The sequence below is a fragment of the Dendropsophus ebraccatus genome, chromosome 14, assembly GCF_027789765.1.
Source record: "Dendropsophus ebraccatus isolate aDenEbr1 chromosome 14, aDenEbr1.pat, whole genome shotgun sequence".
Lineage (NCBI taxonomy): Eukaryota > Metazoa > Chordata > Amphibia > Anura > Hylidae > Dendropsophus > Dendropsophus ebraccatus.
In genome coordinates this window covers 27,480,981-27,507,286 of record NC_091467.1, presented here as the reverse complement: position 1 = coordinate 27,507,286, position 26,306 = coordinate 27,480,981, and the positions used below count along the sequence as shown (strand labels likewise).

Below are 26,306 nucleotides of genomic sequence, written 5' to 3'. Positions count from 1 at the left end.
CTGCAGCCGCAATTTACTGCAGAAAGACCTGTCAGATCACACTATGAAGCGAGTGGCTTCAGCCGCTTGCTTCATTGTGTGCTATGAGGGTTCTGATGCGGGCACACGCTGATGCACCCGCATCAGAACACTGCGGCCAGAAAGATCATCCGGGCAGTACTGCAGTACCAGCCGGGATGATCTTTGCAGAGACCGGCCGTTCCATGACTCAGCTGGTCTCATACGCCATGTGAACATGGCTTTATATGGTATGTGGGCTGGAGGGGTGTGAGTGCAAGGGCTGATTTTTAGTCCGAGTCCGGCCCTGATCCTCACAGAGCATGCTGACAGGCAGAGAGCTGTGACTAGTCACGGCCAGGGCCGCCATCAGGAATTTCTGGGCCCCGTACACTCAAAGTGTCTGGGCCCCCCAGTCGTCCCCAAAAAAACAACTTTGAAAAACCAAATGTAAATTACCCCATGTAGTCATGTGGGCGGCCCTCAGTGGCGAAGTAGTCATGGCTCACACAAAAATATCTTCTCTATTTACACCTGTACTTTCCCGAGTGCCGACGTCATTGCTGGGTAAAATAACAGATTGACAAAATATCAGGGCTTACCATGAAGAGATGACCCCCATTAATATAACACACATACATCGTATACACACAGCACATACTATATATATTACATACATCATATACACACAACACACACTGTATACATTACATACAGTCACACTTTAAACAGATATATACACGTATGTACATTTTATATTTACATCCATACTACTAATACACAGGGCCAATTCTAGCTTTTCTGCTGCCTGAGGTTAAAATTAAAATGATGTTCTGCAGCAACTGAAGTGTGTATTATGATGTTCTGCTGCAACTGAAGTGTGTATGATGAGGTTCTGCAGCAGCTGAGGTGTATTATGATGTTCTACAGCAGCTTAGGTTTATGATGAAGTTCTGCAGCAGCTGAGGTGTATGATGGTGTTCTGCAGCAGCTGAGGTGTATGATGAGGCTCTGCAGCAGCTGAGGTGTATGATGATGTTCTGCAGCAGCTGAGGTGTATGATGAGATTCTGCAGCAGCTGAGGTGTGTATTATGATGTTCTGCAGCAGCTCAGGTGTATTATGATGTTCTGCAGCAGCTGAGATGTGTGATGATGTTCTGCAGCAGCTGAGGTGTATGATGAGGTTCTGCAGCAGCTGAGGTGTGTATTATGATGTTCTGCAGCAGCTCAGGTGTATTATGATGTTCTGCAGCAGCTCAGGTGTATTATGATGTTCTGCAGCAGCTCAGGTGTATGATGATGTTATGCCGCAGCTGAGTTGTATTATGAAGGTAAGCAGACATCATACTACACCTCAGCTGCTGCAGAGCCTCATTATACACCTCAGCTGCTGCAGAACCTCATCCTACACCTCAGCTGCTGCAGAACCTCATCATACACCTCAGCTGCTGCAGAACCTCATCATACACCTCAGCTGCTGCTGAACCTCATAATACACACATCTCAGCTGCTGCAGAACCTCATAATACACACATCTCAGCTGCTGCAGAACCTCATAATACACACCTCTCAGCTGCTGCAGAACTTCATAAGCCTCTCACTTTATAAAGAACCAAGCATCATCTTTTAGCTATAATTGTACAAGTTTCAGCATACAGCACAGAGGGGCTGAGGATACAGATATCCAGTGCTGTGCTCACCATTACTATCTGGTGTGCACAGGGTGGTAGCCTAACCCCCACTCCAGGTGACCCCCCCAACCAGGGCCGTCTTAACAGCATTATGGGCCCCTGGGCAGAGGTGCGAATTGCCCCCCCCCCCCAACCGCCACCATCAAATCCCCCACATCTTTGCATATAGTGCCCCCCATAGTAGCCAATCCCCCCATAGTAGCCAATCCCCCCATATAGTGCCCCCCATAGTAGCCAATCCCCCCATATAGTGCCCCCCATAGTAGCCAGTGCCCCCTTGTAGCCAGTGCCCCCCATAGTAGCCAGTGCCCCCATAGTACCAGTGCCCCCCATAGTAGCCAGTGCCCCCATAGTAGCCAGTGCCCCCATAGTAGCCAGTGCCCCCCATAGTAGCCAGTCCCCCCCATAGTAGCCAGTGCCCCCCCATAGTAGCCAGTGCCCCCATAGTAGCCAGTGCCCCCCATAGTAGCCAGTGCCCCTCATAGTAGCCAGTGCCCCCCATAGTAGCAAGTGCCCCCCAAAACAACAAACCAGTTACTCACCTGTCCGCCGGCCCAGCAGCTCCTCTCCTGGCAGCGCGCACTCCCGACATCCTCCGGGCACAGGCAGTGGGGTACAGAGAGACTGCCTGTGCCGGAAGTGTCCGGCTGCACGACACATCCAGGACACAGGCAGCGTCTCTGTACCCCGCTGCCTGTGCCGGAGGATGTCGGGAGTGCGCGCTGCCGGGAGAGGAGCTGCTGGGGCTGGCGGACAGGTGAGTTCCTGGACTGCCGGCCCCTTCTATCGCCGCTTAGCTGAGCCGAGCAGAAGCCCAGGAAAGTGCTGCTCATTGCACTTTCCTGGGCTTCTGATCGGCTCAGCTGAGAAGCGATAGAAGGGGCGGGCGGAGGGGGTCGCTCAGGGCCACTCACTATGCATATGCTTAGTGAGCGGCAATAGAGGGGGCGGGCAGGATGGCTTCCTTGCGGTGCTCAGCACTGCTTGGAAGCCGTCTTCGCTTTATAGGACGCACTTAGTTTTATAAGTGCGTCTTATAAAGCTAAAAATACAGGTCACAGAGGGCAGGGGCCCCCTAGGACGCAAGGGCCCCCGGGCAGCCGCCTACCCTGCCCAATGGATAAGACGGCCCTGCCCCCAACTCTCAAACAAACACACACACCTCACAAACCCACACACACACAACTCACTAACACACACACACAACTCACTAACACACACACACACTTACATTCTCTTCAGGGAAAGTCTGGGGCAGCATGAGGTGCAGTCATCTTCTTCTTCTCTCCTGCGCACAGCCGGCCCGGGCCCCTCCCCCTCCTGCTCCTCTTGTCCCGACAGAGAACGCAGCCAGAGAAGGTACGGAGGTGGCTGGGGAGGGGCCCGGGGGGAGTGAGGAGGGGGCCCTGCTTGTGTCTTCTCTCAGCTCTGCTCGTGATAGATGCTGACAGACAGCAGGAGCTGTGTGTGTGTGCAGTACAGTTGTGAGGAGCTTCAGCGGGCCCCCTGAATTCTAGTTTGAGCCTGGGCCCCTTACAACTGTACTGCCAATACTGCCCTGATGGCGGCCCTGGTCACGGCCTGGACACCGCCCAGATGACTAGTTCTGGGCTCTCCCCATGTACCACGCGCTGGATTAAACAACGTTTTACCAGGATATAAAGCTAACAAGTAAGCAACCCCCAACATGGTAGAAGCCCTGTCTACAAGATCTGTGCAGCGCCCCTGAGAGCTTAATCAGCACAAACATGCTGATTGTTTCCCTTTAAGTGCACTGCTAGGGGGAATCTAGGGAGTTCAACTGCAATGCTAGGAGCATCGGGGGTGCAATATCTTGTCTTGCCTCAGGTGCTGCCAACCAACGCTGACCCTGGCACTATAGATAATGTGATGTTGTGTGGATACAGCTGGCACTTCAATTGAAACCTGTTCATAGTTTTACACTATCCTCAAGTTACTGTATGTGTTGTGGACATGATCTTTGATCTCCTAACACTACTTGCTGAATCAGCGTCTGTATAGAGCAACCCCCCCAATCGGTCGATGAAGTCATACATTTTGTCTTGCGTGTGGTGGAGGGGGGCCCTGTACAGTTTTCAGCTACACCGGGGCTGAGGGTTTGGGTAGTTGTTTGTATGGCTGGAGGGGGGGGGTCGTTTGTTGTTGTTTTGGCGCCGGGGGATCGGGTAGTTGTCGAGGTGGGCTGGGGGGGTCGGGTAGTTGTTTCTATGGCTCGGGGGGGTTGGGTGGTAGGTGTTGGATGTCATCTGGAGGAATGGGAGGCTGTAGGATCTGTAGGATCTGTATGCTGCTTTTCGGGGGGTCGGGTTGGGTTTGGGGTGGGGGGCGCCGAAAAATAGTTGTGCACGGGGCACCATCTACCCTAAGGCCTGTTTGTATTACTTCAGGGAGTATAGTCTGTTTTTTGTATTATTTTAGGATATCAGGTTTGTATTACTTCTATTTAATTTGGTAACTGAAGAGGGTTAAATGTGCTATTGCAGTGGGAATTTGTTATTCTCGTGCCATAGGTGAGATATAAGGTACAACATTTTTAATATGTGACTTTACAAAAGCTACTTGATGTCCCTTCTTAAAGATAAGAAATGTGAACATACAGTTTATAATACGAAGAATTTAATCTTTGAGAATGTTTTTCATTTAAATACTGCTCCATTCATTCTCTATGGGGCTATTTCCGAGGGTCAGCAGCACATTCCCATTAACCATACACAGGAGTCAACAACATTCTACAAAACCGTAGGGAACTTCAATTAGCCTTGGAGCTAATCCATAGAGCAATGCTTCTAAATAGACATTTAGCTAACAGCGGCTTTATATAAGCCATAGGGAGCACTGATAATGATCCAGGCCCAGGGCAAGAATACAGAACGCTTCACCAGACCATAGAAGCAGCCCAGGTAGCTGTTATTGGGCCCCTAGAGAGTTCCTAGTTCTAGTGGGTTCCATAGCTTTTACTGTTGAGTAGTAAAATCTGTTCAGGACCCGTCTCTGGACAGAAACTTATACAAAAACTTGGAAGAATTGTCCTGAAAGACACAGAGATTGAAACAAGCCCGAGGCTTGGTGAAGGCCCATTTTGAACTTTAACCTGGGGCCTACTATTTTCTATGTATGTCAGGCCTTAAAGAGGTATTCCCATCTCAGTATATTATCCTCTATTCACAAGATAGGGGATAACAAGCTGATCAGTAGGGGTCTGTCCACTGGGACCCAAATCCAGAGACCAGAAACACTGTCTCCAGAGTGAATGGTGTGCACAACGCAGTACTGCCAGTGCTCCATTCATTCTCTAGGAGACCACTGAACATTTCCGAGTTCAGTGATTGGCAACAGGGCCGGACTGGGACTGGCAATCAAACCCCAGCAGCCCACATACCATATCATGGATAGCGGTGTAAAATACAAGCTGTAGCAAATTCTGCTTCATTTAGCCATGTCCCCACTACTCCCTTAAACATGTGAACCCCACCATCAGCACCTAAAAATAATGCTATAACATAATCTGCTGGGGATTTGATGCGGCATATTTATGCATTCATTTCAACGGATTAAATCAAAAGCATCAAAATCAGGAACCTGTGGGGTCTATAGCAGGTACACAGCTGTAGATCCCAGTGTACAGGTCAGGGACCGGACCTTTATTCCAGTGTAAACCTCTATAATCATTCTTTTCATTAACAGCTGAAGTGTCAGAGAGGTGGAGCCACAGCAGCACCTTCTACCCCACCCCTGCCTGCTCTGACTGATGGACGTACAGGTTGGTGCTGCTGCGGCTTCTGTAGTGAAACTTTAGTTGGAAATGAAAAGGACAATAATATAAGTTTACACTGGAATAAAGGTCCTGTCAGTGATATCTCCCTCACACCTGTCTGCTGAGATCTACAGCCCTAGACCTGGAATGGACCTCATAGATTCCCTTTAAAGGAAAAAAACATGGCCACCTTCTTCCAGAAACAGCACCACACTCTTCTTCAGTTTGTGTGAGGTATTGCAGCTCAGTTCCATTGAAGTGAATGGAGCCAAGTTGTAATAACCATACACAGTCTGAGGACAGGGTGGTGCTGTTTTTGGACAAAAGTTACTATATTTTTTAAAATCCCTTTTATCCTGACTATGTCTGCACCCCATATAATGGCGGTATAAGTAGGAAGGTTTTAATTATTAAAATGTGTCTGCTGGTCGTGATCTCATGTGTAATCAAAGATACATAATAAGCTGGTAGATAGATATTTCCTACTGGATATCTATCTATCTATCTATCTATCTATCTATCTATCTATCTATCAGCTATCTATCTATCTGCTATCTATCTACAGTATCTACAGTATCTATCATATCTACAGTATCTATCTATCTGCTATCTATCTACAGTATCTACAGTATCTATCATATCTACAGTATCTATCTTCTATCTATCTATCTATCTATCTCCTATCTATCTATCTATCTATCTATCTATCTCCTATCTATCTATCTATCTATCTATCTATCTATCTATCTATCTATCTATCGTATCTATGTCAGGTAACATAGGTAAGAATTTTCTGTGCATGATAATACTGTCATAGTTAATAACACCAGTAAGCAAATATTATCACCATACTGTACACATTACTGCCATACTGTTACAAAGCCATTACCACCACATAATGAATAATACCGCTATACTCTGACTGAATACAATCCACTATATAAAACACTAATATTACCAATAATACGAGTAATACCATCACACCATGCCCATTACCCTCAGCATACGGTGACTGGATAATACCACTATACTGGCACCAAATAACAGCCACTATATAAAGACCAATCTTCTCCCAGAACAGTGACCATAGAACACAGGCGTCACACTCCGTCTCTCCAGCTGTTACATCACTACAAATCCCATCATGCCTGGACAGCTAAAGCATGAGGGGAATTGTAGTTTTGCAACACCTGGAGGGACGGGTTTGACGCCCCTGATACTGAGGTAGATCCCAGCTGTGTAAAGGTTCTGCAGACCTTATAAGTGATTATAGTGCAGTTACATCCTGTCACTCACAGTAGGCGTCTTCTCTGCATGAAGAGACGTCCACTTTTCCTTTTCTTCTCCATCTGGCTCCGGCCATCATAAAGGCTTCTCTGGCCATGACTCCTCTCTACGGGATCTGCCAGACAGACATTTTAGGCTTCTTGCTCCAGCAACATCCTCATCTATACATCCCCCCAAATAGAAAAGCCCCCCGCTGCACATCCCCCCATATAGAATAGCTCCCCTGCTGTACATCCCCCCATATAAAAAAGCCCCCCCTGTACATTACCCCATATAAAATAGGCCACCGTGCATCCCCCCATATAGAATAGCCCCCCCCTGCATCCCCCTCCCATATAGAATAGCCCCCCTGCATCCCCCCATATAGAATAGCCCCCCTGCATCCCCCTCCCATATAGAATAGCCCCCCTGCATCCCCCTCAATATAGAATAGCCCCCCTGCATCCCCCTCCAATATAGAATAGCCCCCCTGCATCCCCCTCAATATAGAATAGCCCCCCTGCACCCTCCATATAGAATAGCCCTCCTGCATCCCCCTTCCATATAGAATAGCCCCCCCATGAATCCCCCATATAGAATAGCCCCCCTGCACCCCCTCCCATATAGAATAACCCCCCTGCACCCCCCTCCCATATAGAATAGCCCCCCTGCATCCCCCCAATAAAGAATAGCCCCCCTTCATCCCTCCCATATAGAATAGCCCCCCTGCATCCCCCTCCCATAAAGAATAGCCCCCCTGCATCCCCCTCCTATATAGAATAGCCCCCCCTGCATCCCCCTCCAATATAGAATAGCCCCCTGCATCCCCCTTCCATATAGAATAGCCCCCTGCATCCCTCCTATATAGAATAGCCCCCTGCATCCCCCCCATATAGAATAGCCCCCCTGCATCCCCCTTCCATATAGAATAGCCTCCCTGCATCCCTCCTATATAGAATAGCCCCCCTGCATCCCCTCCCATATAGAATAACCCCCTGCATCCCCCTTCCATATAGAATAGCCCCCTGCATCCCCCCAATATAGAATAGCCCCCCTGCATCCCTCCTATATAGAATAGCCCCCTGCATCCCTCCTATATAGAATAGCCCCCTGCATGCCCTCCCATATAGAATAGCCCCCTGCATCCCCCTCCCATATAGAATAGCCCCCCCCTGTGCATCCCCCCATATAGAATAGCCCCCCTGCACCCCCCTCACATATAAAATAGCCCCCCTGCATCCCCCCAATATAGAATAGCCCCCCTTCATCCCTCCCATATAGAATACCCCCCTGCACCCCCTTCCCATATAGAATAGCGCCCCTTCATCCCCCTCCCATATAGAATAGCCCCCCTGCATCCCCTAATATAGAATAGCCCCCCTGCATCCCCCTCCCATAGAGAATAGCCCCCTGCATCCCCCTCCAATATAGAATAGCCCCCCTGCACCCTCCATATAGAATATCCCCCCTGCACCCCCCTCCCATATAGAATAGCCCCCCTGCATCCCCCCAATAAAGAATAGCCCCCCTTCATCCCTCCCATATAGAATAGCCCCCCTGCATCCCCCTCCCATAAAGAATAGCCCCCCTGCATCCCCCTCCTATATAGAATAGCCCCCCCTGCATCCCCCTCCAATATAGAATAGCCCCCTGCATCCCCCTTCCATATAGAATAGCCCCCTGCATCCCTCCTATATAGAATAGCCCCCTGCATCCCCCCCATATAGAATAGCCCCCCTGCATCCCCCTTCCATATAGAATAGCCTCCCTGCATCCCTCCTATATAGAATAGCCCCCCTGCATCCCCTCCCATATAGAATAACCCCCTGCATCCCCCTTCCATATAGAATAGCCCCCTGCATCCCCCCAATATAGAATAGCCCCCCTGCATCCCTCCTATATAGAATAGCCCCCTGCATCCCTCCTATATAGAATAGCCCCCTGCATGCCCTCCCATATAGAATAGCCCCCTGCATCCCCCTCCCATATAGAATAGCCCCCCCCTGTGCATCCCCCCATATAGAATAGCCCCCCTGCACCCCCCTCACATATAAAATAGCCCCCCTGCATCCCCCCAATATAGAATAGCCCCCCTTCATCCCTCCCATATAGAATACCCCCCTGCACCCCCTTCCCATATAGAATAGCGCCCCTTCATCCCCCTCCCATATAGAATAGCCCCCCTGCATCCCCTAATATAGAATAGCCCCCCTGCATCCCCCTCCCATAGAGAATAGCCCCCTGCATCCCCCTCCAATATAGAATAGCCCCCCTGCACCCTCCATATAGAATATCCCCCCTGCATCCCCCTCCCATATAGAATAGCCCCCCTGTATCCCCCTCAATATAGAATAGCCCCCCTGCACCCTCCATATAGAATATCCCCCCTGCATCCCCCTCCCATATAGAATAGCCCCCCTGCATCCCCCTCCCATATAGAATAGCCCCCCCTGTGCATCCCCCCATATAGAATAGCCCCCTGCATCCCCCTCCCATATAGAATAGCCCCCCCCTGTGCATCCCCCCATATAGAATAGCCCCTTGCACCCCCCTCCCATATAGAATAGCCCCCTGCATCCCCCTCCCATATAGAATAGCCCCCCTGCATCCCCCTCCCATATAGAATAGCCCCCTGCACCCCCCCATATAAAATAGCCCCCCTGCATCCCCCCAATATAGAATAGACCCCCTTCATCCCACCCATATAGAATACCCCCCTGCACCCCCTTCCCATATAGAATAGCCCCCCTTCATCCCCCTCCCATATAGAATAGCCTCCTGCACCCCCCTCCCATATAGAATAGCCCCCCTTCATCCCCCTCCTATATAGAATAGCCCCCCTGCATCCCCCTCCAATATAGAATAGCCCCCCTGCATCCCCCTCCTATATAGAATAGCCCCCCTGCATCCCCCTCCAATATGGAATACGCCCCTGCATCCCCCTCCTATATAGAATAGCCCCCTGCATCCCCCTCCAATATAGAATAGCCCCCCTGCATCCCCTTCCTATATAGAATAGCCCCCCTGCATGGCCTTCCTGTGTGGCCACATTTGAAGGGGTTAAAAAAAAAAAACATTCTCACCTCACCTCGCTCCCCAGCAGCTTCGTCCTCCTCTTCTTCGGTCCACGGCGGCGGCGCCAGCAGCAACCTCTCTTCTCTCTCCTCCAGGTCCTCAGCGGCGCGTCAGGGAAGTAACGTCAGCCGCTGGGGGCCTGGGGCCTGCATCCCCCTCCCATATAGAATAGCCCCCTGCACCCCCCTCCCATATAAAATAGCCCCCCTGCATCCCCCAATATAGAATAGCCCCCCTTCATCCCACCCATATAGAATACCCCCCTGCACCCCCTTCCCATATAGAATAGCCCCCCTTCATCCCCCTCCCATATAGAATAGCCCCCTGCACCCCCCTCCCATATAGAATAGCCCCCCTTCATCCCCCTCCTATATAGATAGCCCCCCTGCATCCCCCTCCCATATAGAATACGCCCCTGCATCCCCCTCCTATATAGAATAGCCCCCCCTGCACCCCCTCCCATATAGAATAGCCCCCTGCATCCCCCTCCAATATAGAATAGCCCCCCTGCATCCCCCTCCAATATAGAATACGCCCCTGCATCCCCCTCCTATATAGAATAGCCCCCCTGCATCCCCCTCCAATATGGAATACGCCCCTGCATCCCCCTCCTATATAGAATAGCCCCCCTGCATCCCCCTCCAATATAGAATAGCTCCCCTGCATCCCCCTCCAATATAGAATAGCCCCCCTGCATCCCCCTCCAATATAGAATAGCTCCCCTGCATCCCCCTCCAATATAGAATAGCCCCCCTGCATGCCCTTCCTGTGTGGCCACATTTAAAGGGGTTAAAAAAAAAAAAAACATTCTCACCTCACCTCGCTCCCCAGCAGCTTCGTCCTCCTCATCTTTGGTCCACGACGGCGGCGCCAGCAGCAACCTCTCTTCTTTCTCCTCCAGGTCCTCAGCGGCGCGTCAGGGAAGTAACGTCAGCCGCTGGGGGCCTGGTGGAGGTGGCCGCAGACGTGCCTGCGCGCGGCACGTCTGGGGGATTAGGCGGGCGGAGACACACCACCACAGCCCCCTCCCGCCACCACTGCCTGCTCACCTCGGCCCGGCTGGCCCGCTGGAGGAGCATGTGAGGAGCGGGCCGGGAGAAGCAGGCTGCGGTAGCAGGAGCGGGCCGCAGCGGTGGTTTTTTTTCCCCATTATGCAGCCTGGGCGGCCCACAGACTGGTAATCTGGCCAGCCCAGCGGGCATTTGCCCGCCTTGCCAGATTACCAGTTCGGGCCTGATTGGCAATGTTTATTGACAAGACCAAACAAAGAGTACTGTGTGCACCATTCATTCCACGGGCAATTATGTCCCTGTTTTTAGACTCGATGGGGTCACAGTGGTCAAAATCCCACCATTGAGCTTGTAACATTTTGGTACCTTGTTTTTTTTTGTGACTGAATGAAGTACAAATACAAAATACTCACCCAGTATTATCAAAGCTGATCCTTGTCTTTATCCACACTGCGATGGTAAGTGCTGGGAGACCTGAAGAAGAGAAGCACATGCTTAAGAAGATCCCTTAAATTTGCACGCTAGATGAAAGAGCACTAAAGTCAAATACAGGCTAATAAAATGCTACATCATATAGTCTGTCTACACTGACAGATGGCAAATGAGACTATTATTTTCTTAATATTAGGGAGTATAGGTAGAACTTACCCCAGCCAATGACGATATACCACCAAAAATACCGCTTCTGTGAGGTAAATGTGAGGGTGAGAAGAGTGTGGAGATACATCCCCTCCACCAGAAGCCAGGAGAAGTTTGCAAGGATGGAATACTGGAAGAAAACCACGGCTGCCTTACAGCTTACCTGGAAAAAGAGGGAGGATATCATTATATAGGTTGGAGTTTAAGAGGAATTAGAATTTATCGCCTACCTATTTTTTTTTTTTTTTTACTAATTCATCAGATACTGACACTTTCTTTTTTCTAATCTGTTTCTATTTTCTACTTAATTTTTTGCACATTATTATAGGGTCATCCATCATTTCTAATCTGTTATAAACAACATTTAGAGATATGCTTTACAGCAAGCCCCAAGGATATAGATGTAATAATATGGAGGCATTCTTATTCAATATTCCTATTAGTTTTCTAGGAATGCTCTGTGACCTGTGCGGGGAGGGGGTGGCTGAGCTCTGAGCATCATCATCTATTATGAAGATCCTTTCTTAACTATATACTGCTCTTTTCTCTCTGCATTTGATTGGCAGGGAAGGTGGGTGACGGCACCCCACCAATCAATTGTTTAATTTTGACAACATCTCATAAATAGCGCACATGCGCAGTGCCTGCTGGATGGGTACTACAGCAATTGTTCACATGGTGGGCAGCATGAAGGGGCATCTCTCCATGCCCAAGGTGAGATTAGGCAAAAGGGAGAAGTGGGTGCAACCCCGTTAATGGCCGTCTACAGTGGACCATTATTGTTATATGCTAATGTTGTGATCTACTAACCTGGGAGAACACATAACAATAAATGACCAGTTGAATGAAATGGGGCAAGGGTTAGGAGGGGTAATAGAAAAAAAAATGAAACTCATCCTTATGGTTACTCCTGTGCAGTGGCACTGCTGACTCCCCTGCAACCCCATCAGAGTAGGGCGTCAGCTGTATAATATACCTGGCTCCCAAAACTGATAAGGTGGGTATATTTCTGACAAAGGAACATGAAAAAGTGATTGACTCTGATCAGAGAAGGCGCTCCCTGAATGTAACTGTACTGCAATCACTTACACTGTCTGCAGAGCTCCTATTATAATACTGGTATCTACCATTATATGGTCACTAGAGATGAGCGAACCGGGTTCGGGTTCGAGTCGATCCAAACTCCAACGTTCGGCATTTGATTAGCGGTGGCTGCTGAACTTGGATAAAGCTCTAAGGTTGTCTGGAAAACATGGATACAGCCAATGACTATATCCATGATTTCCACATAGCCTTAGGGCTTTATCCAACTTCAGCAGCCACCGCTAATCAAATGCCGAAAGTTCGGGTTCGGATGGACTCGAGCATGCTAAAGGTTCGCTCATCTCTAATGGTCACTCTATGGTGATAATATAGGTCTGTATATACAGTAGTATGTTTTATTCAGGAAGTATAAGGTGGTACATTTTTAAACGATGGATGAACCTCCGCAAGAAGCCGGAACTGCTGACAAAAGTATAAAGTTTATGGGGACCTTAAAGCGTAACTGTCATATTTTTTTTTATTGCAGAAATCAGTAGTATAAGCGATTTTAGGAAACTCTGTAATAGTTTTTATCAGCCAAAAAAGCCTCCTTCTGTACTCAGGAAGCAATCCCCCAGCCTCCCCCCCTGACTTCTTATCTGTGCATTATCAGGCAAACACGTCTTCATTACAGAGAAGCCAGTGAAGACGGGCTCTGCTCTCTCCATTGTAAGCCTATGAAGGGGGGAGGGGCCGAGGGAGATGAGGGAGCAGGAAGAGGTGACATGAAGGTCAGCTGTTTGTAGACTTTCTGGGCACCTAAAACGCAGGATTCTGGGGTCAGAAAGGTCAGTGCTTATCAATGAACTTACTGAGAGAAGATTGCAGGGTGTTGTGCTTTGCAAGACTGCTCCGTGCTCAGTCACTCCTAACAGCCCCTCCCCTCTCCATAGCCACATAATGGAGACAGAAATCCTGCTTCTTCTGAAGTGAGGGGGGAGGCTGGGAGATTGCTTTTTCAGTACAGAAGGAAACTCTTTTGGTTTATAAATCCTATTACAGAGTTTCTTAAAATCGCTTGTACTATTGATATTTAATGTTTTCAAAAAGTGACGCTTTAAGTTGTTGCTACACTATTTCAGCATTTTGGGCCCCACCTTCAATTTTGCCCAGGGCCACACTTAGTCTAAAACAGGAAAACAGGCTCTGATTACCGTAGACATGGTGCAATGATCAATTTCCTCATCTGCAAAAAGAATGGCATCTTTAATGAACACGGCAGCTCCACGTATGATGAATGAAACAAAAAGGTTCATGTGGATGTAATTCCTGGGACAATGAAGTTTCCTGTAGGGAAAACATAAAATCAGATATTAAATTATCAATCAGTCATTGCTTTCTTCTTCTCTGCTATCTATCTATCTATCTATCTATCTATCACAGTGCTTCTCAATTCCAGTCCTCAGGCCTCACCAACAGGTCATGTTTTGAGGATTTCCTTAGTATTTCACAGGTGATATAATTATACTCAGTTCATCAGGTATTATCACAGGTGTTCTTTGTATTGGATATCCTCAAAACATGACCTGTTGGTGAGGCCTGAGGACTGGAATTGAGAAGCGCTGATCTATCATATCTATCTTATATCAATTCATAGTCTATTTATTTTTTTGTTTATTTATCTATCTACCTGTCCTTCTGTCTGACCAACTATTGATCCATGTTTTTTTTTGTAAAGTGAAGACATAATATCTTAACTTACTTTGTTTCCTTTACTTTGTTAAAATTCCCAGACACTCATACTCCTAATGGTTTCTCTAACTTCCATCTATTCCCGCTGGTTATTAACCATTCAGCTCATTAACAGTTCTCATTCATATTCTATATACACGTCTCATTCTGATCTCTTATGGTGCTCATTCATCTATGTCTAAAGTTTTTACATCTCAGATAAATAAGCTCAATAAAATTACATGAAAAGACGGATCTTCCTGTCTCGTGTGATATGCTCGTCTCCAATTCATACACAGTACAAATAGCAAAGAAAAAGGGAAAGTACGTAAAAAAAAAAATATGACGACATTTTGATGCTAAGAAGAGACAGTCTGGTACAAGGAGAACCTATTGTTCAGGTGTCAGGACTCGAGAATGATGGACAGAGGGCTATTGTTTAAGCTGGATATGGTTAGAGAAAGTTAGAAGAAGACGTATTGATGGTGAAGTAACAAAGGAGAAGTTTTGGAGATAGTTTTGAAGGCATAAAAGGATTCTTTTTCCTGACAGACACTTTTTTATATTTAGATAGCAAGACAATGCTATCTAATTCATCACCATGATGTTATAGAGCAGGAATAACAGAGCAGATTGATATATACTGTACATCTTTGTGGGAAAAGATTCAGTATAAAGCCCCTATTACATGGGGTGACTGAGACGAGCGCTTTGAGCGGGGGAGTACAGGGGGGGCCGCGGGGGTCACTTACCAGATGGTAGAGTGTGACGTCACCCCTTTGGTGGTTGGTCAAGATATAGCTCAGCCAGATGGTATACTGTTGTGACGCCAGTGCCAGGTGGGCACACAGGTATGAAGGCACACCTGCTTTTAGTTTAGAGTGGCGAGCTATACCCTTTCCCCTGTGGACGGTAGCCTGTCGGGATGTGAAGGGGTCCCTTGAGCACTTATCACCGTTGTCCGGAGTGGAGTTGTGACCCACCCGGACTATCATTACCGCCACCCACAGAAAGGGGAGATGACCCAAGGATGTGATATCTGCTGTATAGGTGCCTAAGCAATAATCACTGAGTCCTGTTATCATAAATAAATCTTCTTTACCGTAGAATTACTTTATACGATAGCTGATAGCAGACTGTCGACTTGACGGAACAGAATCTGTGCTGAGAACCTTTAGAGTAGTAGAGCTGAGAGTAGTAGAGGGGAGTTTGTACTGAGAATCCAAAACAGTGGAGAGGAGTTTGTGTTTCAAGTTCAGAGTAGTAGAGAGGAGTGTGTGCTGAGAATCCCGGGTTGTAAAGAGGTGTTTGTACTGCAGGTTCAGAATAGTAGAGAGGAGTAGGTCGTGAGAGTCCCAACCCAAGTAGTAATGTGCTCTGCCGGAACTTTAGAAGAAGAATTGAAAGTAGAAGTTTACTTGTGCCCGTGTTTCAACCTTATCTGTCATGTACAACCTGTTTGCCCTCCAGTGTCGGGTGACCTGTCCTATGAGGGTGACACAAGCCCCAGACCTTGTTACCTGAGTTCAGCAGAGTGGCCAAGATTTCCTGGTTACATAGGCTTCTAGAAACTTTGCTCTATCCGGATCAGTTCCTCTTGTTATCAGGATACTGTCCTGCACTTTTAGACTTGTTCTCAGCGTGGGTTGGGGTGGTCTCTGACTTGTCCTCTCCTTGGAAAAGTTTAACACTGCATAGTGTGTAGAAGTGCTGCTTTCAAGAAACTGGTGTCTATGTCTCCCATGTGCATCTGTTCACTACCACCGACTAGACCACACTACGGACACTGACTAAGCCACGGAACGGCCAGTGTCATAAAAAGTGTGAACATAGCCTAAAGGTGATTAGTTAAAATGTGAGGCCCCAAAATCAATTCCATTGGTGGTCTTGCAATAGTCACCAGACACTGCACCATAATAAGAGGTGGTCTGTCTTGACAAACCATTTAAATGGGGTCTAAACTGATGGACATGTACATAAGCCAATATGGAATGCCCACACATGGAACACAGTTCCAATAGAGTTTAAAAATGCATTGACCATTCAAATAAATGTTCATATTGATACTTCATATCTACAGTAAGGGGTGTATTTCCCATCGACGTAACACGAGAGTATTACATTCTCATCATCTCTGCCAATAACTATTTTATATTGACCAAGTGGAACGATAAAACCTTTGGGAGGATTAGACCAAACCACCAGATCCCAGACCAATTGTGCTGCCTACAGACCAAGTCTAATTATGTGGTTGTCAGTCACTTCTGATCCAGAGGCATTAGACACAACAGGAATTTTCACCGATGAAAAAGACAAGTCTGTAGTTCTCTTCCCTTCTTCCCTCCAGCGAGGCTTAACCACTTTATCATCACTTACTTTTCCCATCTGTCTACCGAGGAAAGAATTAAGACTTCGACTCTATTTGCATTTTAAGAGCTGTCGGGGTTCATTATACACTTCCAAGAGGGGAACATGGTGTTCTTATTGCTTACCGGGTCATACAGCTCTATCCCATGGTTCATTACACAATACACCTGTGATTCCTTGAAGATTTCACCAAAGGAATGCAAGGTAATAATCCAAGAGTGAGTGTCAATCAGGCGTCTAATTCTACATACCGGTGGGAAGTCACGACATTAAAATAAAAATATTCTCAGGAAGGAACAGCTCTTGAGATGAACAAATCAGTCATGAATACTTATTTTCTTATCAGGGCTTCTATTTCTCCATTTATTAAGAAGCTTCTTATGGAAAAGAGGTCCCTTATAAATAGTTTCCGTCAGACGACCCTATTTGTCTACCTAATCTTTATAACACAACTCATCAACTGATCAGTAGGCGTCTTCTCATGCTAGGAACCTACTGGGACATAACAATGCATGTCGGCTGATTGACTCCTGATTGAAATGACTGATAATTACAAGGACAATAAGACTTGGCCTGGATTATAAGTGAGATGAAGAACTTATTTAAAGACATACAATTTGACCAGAAATTCAATTTAAAGGGGTTATTCAAGCTTAGAAAAACAGGCTGCTCTCTTCAAGAAAAAGCACATTTCAGTTACACTGAAGTGAATGGAGCTGAATTGTAATACCAGATACAACCAGGGGTGGTGCCATTTTTGCAAGTCAGCCAAACCGGACAATATAAGGTGAAATGGAGGTTCCTAACTCTCCACTGAAAGATGATGTTGGTAGACAGAAAGATCGGGATTAATGGATTTCACTTTGTTCTCATCGGAATAAGCCAGCGCTTTTGTGATCTGACTTCAGCTTATCCAATCCTTCTTTAAGAATTGATGATCAAGTGTATGTGACCGAGTCTAGGCGCCATATTATATGGCCCCAACAATAATGTAAACGAGTGCTGATCTGCTAGATCGGCGCTTGTCTACTGAGTCTTCTAAATGGCTCGACCATCATGCAGCAAATGCTGTATATATATATATATATTGTGGACATGTCACGGGAAAAGTGCTCGAGGGGGTGTACATCTCACCCAGGTTAATACGGAGTGTGAGATGGTAAGTCCAGGAGGCATCTGTGCTCAGCAGTGTTATGCTGCTGAGCTATTATTTATTATTGCCGGGCCTGGACTTACATGGAATGGCAGATAGGTTTTGGTAGTGGGGTTTGCCATTCCCTCCCCCCGATCCAGGTCAGGTTTTGGGGTCAGGTGTCTCTGGCCCTAATCAAGCCTGACAGAGAAAAGCCCTGCAGAGGATCCTTGGTTTGCTCTCAGACAGGAGTGAACAGCCTGCATGGTGTGTTCGCTGGGAGCTGGGGCTTATGCACACCCTGCAATATTACCTGCCAAGTGAAGTGCCAGAGAGGTAACCTGCTGTATTAGTAAGCGCCCAGACGGGCAGGACTTTTTGTTTTGTTTATTCTCACTGCACGGTGTTGCTGTATTTATGTTGCTGGACCGTTTATGCTACAAATAAACACCCAAAGCTGTTTTATGAGCCCAAGTTTGCTGCCTAAACTGTGTCCAAACACACCATCCCCCGGGAAGATCCCTACAATTGGTGGAGGATGCGGGCAAAACGGTTGCTAGGGGCAACGGTGTGCATCAACTTGGCTACAGCTGCTTATGTCCTGGGTGAAGGCTGCTGCTTCACTCCAAAAACAGCCAAGCAACATGGAGGAGATGATGAAGCAGTTAATGCAAGTGAGTTTGCAGCAACAACAGGCTCTGACAGACGCTAACCTGCGCCATGAGCAGGCTAATAGGCTGCAACAACAGGCTCTAACAGATGCTAACCTGCGCCATGAACAGACAATGGCTGCACAACAGAGACTTATTGAGCACCTGATAGCAAAGCAGGAGGCGTCTGCAGGTGCTAATCCCCAGCTGGTGGCAGCAGCCGCGCCAGAGACTTTGTCTGTGAAAAGAGCCGTGCAGCGTGCGCTGCAAAAGATGACTGCTGATGATGATATTGAGGCCTACTTAACTGTCTTTGAGCGGGTGGCTGAGAGAGAGAAGTTACCCTCCACTGAGTGGGCAGAAGTGATTGCGCCTTATTTAACAGGCGAACCTCAAAAGGCCTATTATGACCTCAGTGAGCAAGAGGTCAAAGACTATCCTCGGCTAAAAGCAGAGATACTCGCCCGACTAGGAGTTACTGCTGCTGTCCGTGCCCGGAGGGTCCGCAACTGGAGCTACAGTCTGGACAAGTCAGCGAGGTCCCAGATGTACGACCTGATCCATTTGGCAAGAAAGTGGTTGGAGCCAGACACCTCTACTCCTGCCCAGATCCTAGAGAGGGTCGTGATGGATCGCTACCTCCGTGCCCTTCCTGCTGATCTACAACGCTGGGTGGGACAAGGCGACCCTAGGAGTGCCGACGAACTCGTCAGCCTTGTGGAGAGGTTCCAGGCGACCGAGGACTACCTCCGTGATGTTCCTGCAGCACCGTCACCTCCCCGGAGTGCCAGATCTGTGCCATCATCTGGTAAGAGACTTCCATCTATTGGGGGAGTGTGGAGGGGTGCTGATAGAGGGAAGAGCGCTCAGGAGGTAACTCAGGGGCAAAAGACTGGTGATGGTCCCCGGTGGCTAAGTGGCCCTAAAAAGGACTCCCTGCCAAGGAGACCAGGCCCTATCCAGTGCTGGAGATGCCATGAGACGGGACATATGTCTGCCCATTGCCCTCTTACCACTGAGCCCATGGAGTGTGACGCTAGCCGGCGTCAGTCGCTATTTGCGGAGCCGTCTTTTGTTGCAGTCACTGGACTAGAGACTGAACCACAAGTCTGCAACATTACTGTAAATGACTTTCCTGTTAAGGCGTTGCTGGACTCAGGAAGCCTTGTCACCCTGGTGCATGCCAGCCTGGTGGCTGGGGACTTTGTGCCAAAAAGACATATGAGTGTGGTGTGCATACATGGTGATACAAAGGTGTACCCTATAGTACTGGCTAATGTCGGGACTGAACTAGGCACTGTACAATATGAAGTGGGTGTGGTTAAAAACCTTATGCATAATGTGATATTGGGGCGTGATTTTCCTTTGTTCTGGGCTCTATGGGGAAAACAACAATCCCCTGAAAGGAGTGAGGATACCCCTAAGTCTATTGCATTACCCAGGGTAAATGATAAAAATGTACAGGATGAAAATGCTTTTCCTTTGCAGGTCCTGGCTGGTGAGGAAGAGGCTCCTCCCACTGCGCAAAATGTTCCAGACTTAGAGGTGTCTAGGGATAATTTTGGTACTGCACAATTACAGGACCCCACTCTCAAAAATGCTAGAGAGCAGGTCACTGTTATGAATGGGGTACCTCAGGAGCCAGAAGCTGAGAAAAAATTTCCACATTTTTCTATGACTAATGATCTCTTATATAGAGTCACTAGGATTAATGATGAGGTTGTGGAACAGCTTCTAGTGCCTAAGTCGTACCGGCGTCAGGTACTCGACATGGCCCATAATCATGTCCTTGGGGGCCACTTGGGGACAGATAAGACACAGGAGAGAGTCCTCCAGAGGTTTTATTGGCCTGCGATTTATGCTGACATAAAAAAATACTGTGAGTCGTGCCCCACATGTCAGCTTAGCGCTCCAGTGTCGCATTTTCGCAGTCCTTTGGTCCCACTCCCCATCATAGAGGTACCTTTTGACCGGATCGCAATGGACTTGGTGGGTCCCATTGTAAAGTCGGCTAGGGGACACCAGTACATTCTAGTTGTGTTGGACTACGCGACCCGCTATCCTGAGGCTGTACCCCTAAGAAACACTGCCTCTAAAACCATTGCACGGGAATTGTTTTATATGTTTTCCAGGGTGGGGATCCCCAAGGAAATCTTGACCGACCAAGGTACCCCGTTTGTGTCAAAGGTAATGAAAGAGCTATGCAAACTGTTTAAAATCTCACACCTACGTACCTCTGTATATCACGCACAGACAGACGGGTTAGTGGAGAGGTTTAATAAAACCCTGAAACATATGTTAAAGAAAGTGGTGGAAAAGGATGGTCGTGATTGGGATCACTTACTACCTTATCTAATGTTTTCTATTAGGGAAGTACCCCAAGCGTCCACAGGGTTCTCTCCCTTCGAATTAGTCTATGGTCGTCACCCTAGGGGTTTGTTGGATATAGCGAAAGAGACATGGGAAAGTGAGTCCACCCCATACAAGAGTGTTATAGAGCATGTAGCACAAATGCAGGACCGTATAGCCACTGTAATGCCCCTAGTAAGGGAACACCTCCAGAGGGCGCAAGAGGGCCAAAGCAGAATTTACAATCGTTCTGCAAGAATCAGGACATTTAGCCCAGGTGACCGGGTACTCATTCTTGTTCCCACGGTAGAAAGCAAATTCTTAGCAAAGTGGCAGGGTCCCTATGAAATTGTAGAGAAGATCAGTGAGGTCAACTACAAGGTACACCAACCAGGTAGAAGGAAGCCTTTCCAAGTTTATCACATAAACTTGATCAAGCCCTGGAAAGACAGGGAATCCTTGGTGGCGACAAAGCCTGTTGGTCATCTGTCACCACCAATCCCTCCGGTCAGGATTGGTGACACTCTATCAGTGTCCCAGAAGCAGGAAGCTAAGGAGTTCCTGCAGAGAAATAAAGGCAAGTTTTCTGACCTCCCAGGGTGTACGCATTTAATTAGTCATCATATTGAAACTGAGCCTAGAAGCAGGGTAAACCTTAAGCCCTATAGGATACCAGAAGCACGGAGGGAGGCGGTATCATCCGAGGTAAAACGTATGCTTGACCTAGGAGTCATTGAGGTGTCCCAGAGCGAGTGGTCCAGCCCGATTGTGTTAATCCCAAAGCCCAATGGAACTTGGAGGTTCTGTAATGACTTTAGAAAGTTAAATGAGATCTCCAAGTTCGATGCCTACCCCATGCCCAGGGTAGATGAGTTGATAGAAAGGATGGGTAATGCCAGGTACATAACTACCCTCGATCTCACTAAGGGCTACTGGCAGATCCCACTCACTCCTAAGGCTAGAGAGAAGACTGCATTCTCCACCCCTGATGGGCTCTTCCAATACGTAGTGATGCCATTCGGGTTACATGGAGCCCCTGCCACTTTTCAGAGGTTGATGGACTTGATTCTGCGACCACATCGTGATTACTCCGCTGCCTACCTCGATGATGTGGTCATTTTTAGCCCAGATTGGGAAAGTCACCTCTGTAAGGTCCAGGCGGTGTTAAATGCCATAAGTGATGCGGGGTTAACCATCAATGCAGAGAAGTGTGCACTAGCCCTAGAGGAGGCCAAATACTTGGGCTACATTATTGGGAGGGGGTTAGTGAAACCACAACTAAATAAAATCGAGGCAATACAGAATTGGCCTCAACCCCTCACAAAGAAACAGGTCAGAGCTTTCCTGGGTATTACGGGCTATTACCGGAGGTTTGTGCCGAATTTTGCTTCAGTTGCAGCCCCACTAACTGACCTGACAAAGGGTGCAAAGTCCGCAATGGTGACATGGACTCCAGAGGCCGAGAAGGCTTTTCAAAGCCTTAAGTCTGCCCTGTGCCAACAGCCTGTGCTAGTTACCCCTGACTTTAGGCGAGAGTTTTTGGTACAGACAGACGCCTCTAACACAGGGTTAGGTGCCGTCCTCTCACAGGTCGTGAATGGCGAGGAGCACCCGGTGATGTACTTGAGTAGGAAGCTATCCCCGGCCGAGAAAAACTACGCCATTGTGGAGCGAGAGTGTCTGGCAGTGAAGTGGGCCCTAAAGTCCCTGAGGTACTACTTGCTAGGCAGGAAATTCAGGTTAGTGACAGACCATGCCCCCCTAACATGGATGAAGCTAAACAAGGAGAAAAACGCAAGGGTGACTAGGTAGTTTTTGTCCCTACAAAACTTTAATTTTACTGTGGAACACCGGCCAGGGAAATTACAGGCAAATGCGGACGCCCTATCAAGGGTACACTGCCTGTGGGGACAATACGCTCAGCCCTCCGGTCTGAAAAAGAGGGGGGGGATATGTGGACATGTCACGGGAAAAGTGCTCGAGGGGGTGTACATCTCACCCAGGTTAATACGGAGTGTGAGATGGTAAGTCCAGGAGGCATCTGTGCTCAGCAGTGTTATGCTGCTGAGCTATTATTTATTATTGCCGGGCCTGGACTTACATGGAATGGCAGATAGGTTTTGGTAGTGGGATTTGCCATTCCCTCCCCCCGATCCAGGTCAGGTTTTGGGGTCAGGTGTCTCTGGCCCTAATCAAGCCTGACAGAGAAAAGCCCTGCAGAGGATCCTTGGTTTGCTCTCAGACAGGAGTGAACAGCCTGCATGGTGTGTTCGCTGGGAGCTGGGGCTTATGCACACCCTGCAATATTACCTGCCAAGTGAAGTGTCAGAGAGGTAACCTGCTGTATTAGTAAGCGCCCAGACGGGCAGGACTTTTTGTTTTGTTTATTCTCACTGCACGGTGTTGCTGTATTTATGTTGCTGGACCGTTTATGCTACAAATAAACACCCAAAGCTGTTTTATGAGCCCAAGTTTACTGCCTGAACTGTGTCCAAACACACCATCCCCCGGGAAGATCCCTACAATATATATATATATATATATATATATATATATATATATATATATATATATATATATATATTATATATATATATATTGATAGTGTTGTCTGTACCTGACAACACTCCACGGTGCTTCTGGCCGTTCCCCGGTATCTTCCTGGCTTCTGCCTGGTCCTGCAGCTGCGGACAGTGTTTGGATGAGCGACCTGTTACTTCAGACACCGGGTCTGCAGTTCCACCGGCGGCTGTGGACAGCGTGCAGAAGACAGGAAGGTACCTCTGAGTGGGCAGAATCAGCGGGGAGCGTGGTCAGAAATGTATGAACGTTACTGTTTTTTTACACAATCGTATTAGGGCCCTAAAGGTGCTGGTGGATTTGTCTGATAGCATAAGTTGTATGGCAACTTCCCGACTCTCCAGATGATGTTAGTAGAGAGAAGGGTTGGACGATCAATAACACCATCAGCAGTTCTATCATACAGGATGTGACCCTGCTGATCTCAACAAGAGCATAGGAAGCATGGTGACCTCAGAGATTAGGCCTGTGACTAGATAGCTGTCCAACTTACCATAGATTGTTTAATAAGGAGTGAAGGATTCCTACATGAGTAACTACTAAGAGAAACTGTGATTGTCCCTAGAGCTTTCCTTTAATTGAATGTTGTCACTGCCGGTAACTGCATCCACACTTAGCGTTCTGCCATTCTCTGTAGTGAACATGCCTCGGTTCTATAGCTTGTGGGTTTTTAATTAGGTAAATTGTATATTCCTATGTAGCTTTAGTAGGTAACATTTCCATATGACTGTGTAATGTTTAGCTTTTCATCCTCACCACCGAATGTAGTCCTCTATCTTCCTATGCTTCCATCTTCAAACCATGGCTACAGACTGGAGAACTGTTTTGCCACCCCAATGACAAGGGTCAATATACTTATGACACACGTGTTTCCTCTTAGTTCTGCAACCAACCCCCCCAAGGCACCTCCAAAAAAATGCCATCCCCAGAGGATGGTTAAATCTGCCGCAATAAAGACCATGTCATAGAAATATCCATGATATATATGAAGTCCCATGGTTATCGCTCCAGCATCAGTTTAGGTTATCCTCATAGGTGTAATTCCCCCAGCTGGTTACTAGACAAACAAACTGGGCTTGTCCAACAGCAGTCATCTTTCTCGAGTCCTAAATGTGGCTCCCAGTACTAGGATACCCCCAGGACTTTCAGTAGAGTCAGCATAGACTAACCAGCTGACAGTCACAAGAAGAAACACACAAGTGCAAAGCAATGAGATTAGTACTTAACAACAAGAATGACAACAATAACAAGAATGAGATTAGTGAATGAGACTAAAACTGAAGATGATGGACTAAATGATGATGCAAATGAACAATAATGATGGCAAGTATAAATGAAGCAGAAAATACAAAACAGGCATCAACAGAAACTAGTTCTTCCTCTCCCTAATCTTTCCCTGCATCTTTCCCTAAACTAATACCATACACGCACTTACTGCCCCTCCAATGGCCCTAGACTATAACCTATCACTAGCAGAAACAATAAGTATGCTCTAGGACCCAATAAAACAAAAGTAAGTAAAACCTGCACCTAGATAAATCCATCCATTTGTTGGAATAACACAAACAAAAGTCAAGAACTACTCAAGGCACTGGAGAGATACAACAAATACTTTAAGTGACAGACTAACACATCATATGCTATAATCCACACAGAGATGCACATGCCATGGATCTTTTTAAGAGGCTAACTAATAGGCCGCTATCCAGACCTGAGCAGTCAAGATTGCCTGAACAGCTGCATAACAATTACCTGAGACTAATAGACAGGAGAAGAAAGAATAGCAGGAAGATTTCTGCTATTCATGACAATAGATAGCTATATACTACTTCTATGTATGTTCTTACGGACATTTCACATTGGTTATACCCACCTAAAGAGGGAGAAGATGCTGATGGCGCTCACCAGGGCTAGTAAAGAGGCAGCATATCCACATGTGTACAGGATCTTCACTGTATAGAAGTGGTCCTTCTGGAAAAGAAGATCACATTTTTTTTTTATCATGACTAAAGTATCAGCCAAGTCTGGAGCAGCACATATAAAGCCTGTGATGCATGTATGCTGTCGGGAGATCGGGAGGCAACAGATGTCACTAGCTATCCCTAGGCTAAACAATAATGGTGCAACTATATCATATCTCTGTCTGTGTCCCCTCAGGGATATGAACCTGTAATGTTGTACATGGAAAACCATTATTGTGGTACTGCATGTAAATGCTTCATACATTTTCCATATTTATTCTCCATTTGAAGGAGGAATGGGGGAAGGTCTTATAATAGGCGTAATAAGGAATAGATGAATTTCATATGGTGACAGCATTGCACTCTGCGTACTGTCTGGCGCTACAAGGTTCAATTTGATCAAAGTAGGGCAGGTCCTTGGCACTTCTAAGAACTCTGTACACAATATTTAGCTTAATAAAGGCACAGAATAGTACTGTGTGGGGATTTATCAAACTGGTGTAAAGTGAAACTGGCTCAGTTGCCCCTAGCAACCAATCAGATTCCACCTTTCTTTTTCCAAGGAATCTGTGAAGAATGAAAGGTAGAATCTGATTGGTTGCTAGGGGCAACTGAGACAAATCTACTTTACGTTTGATAAATCTTCCCCTATATGCTATGATATGGAAAAATTTAAGGAAATGTAAGGATATTAACTAGAGATGAGCGAACCGGGTTCGGGTTCGAGTCGATCCGTACCCAATCGTTCGGCATTTGATTAGCGGGGGCTGCTGAACTTGGATAAAGCTCTAAGGTTGTCTGGAAAACATGGATATAGCCAATGACTATATCCATGTTTTCCACATAGCCTTAGGGCTTTATCCAACTTCAGCAGCCACCGCTAATCAAATGCCGAAAGTTCGGGTTCGGATCAACTCGAGCATGCTCGAGGTTCGCTCATCTCTAATATAAACCCTATGCGAATACTACACAACATTATATAGGCATATCAGTTTCTGGCCACTCTTTTAAAAATTATAAGGCTATGTTCACACTATGTAAGTTCCATAACTGACATAG

The 26,306-nt window shown here is 47.2% G+C and overlaps 1 protein-coding gene across 1 annotated transcript in view; it reads right to left on the bottom strand.

Moving 5' to 3' along the window:
- LOC138771975 (vasoactive intestinal polypeptide receptor 1-like) overlaps window positions 1-26,306 on the bottom strand; it is a 61,636-nt gene that overhangs the window by 21,691 nt on the left and 13,639 nt on the right. The window contains exons 5-8 of the mRNA XM_069952020.1: window positions 25,160-25,257; window positions 13,692-13,824; window positions 11,464-11,617; window positions 11,229-11,289 (exon numbers count right to left, since the gene is read on the bottom strand). Of these exons, the coding sequence (XP_069808121.1) occupies window positions 11,229-11,289; window positions 11,464-11,617; window positions 13,692-13,824; window positions 25,160-25,257 (446 nt within the window). The remainder of the gene's footprint in view (window positions 1-11,228; window positions 11,290-11,463; window positions 11,618-13,691; window positions 13,825-25,159; window positions 25,258-26,306) is intronic.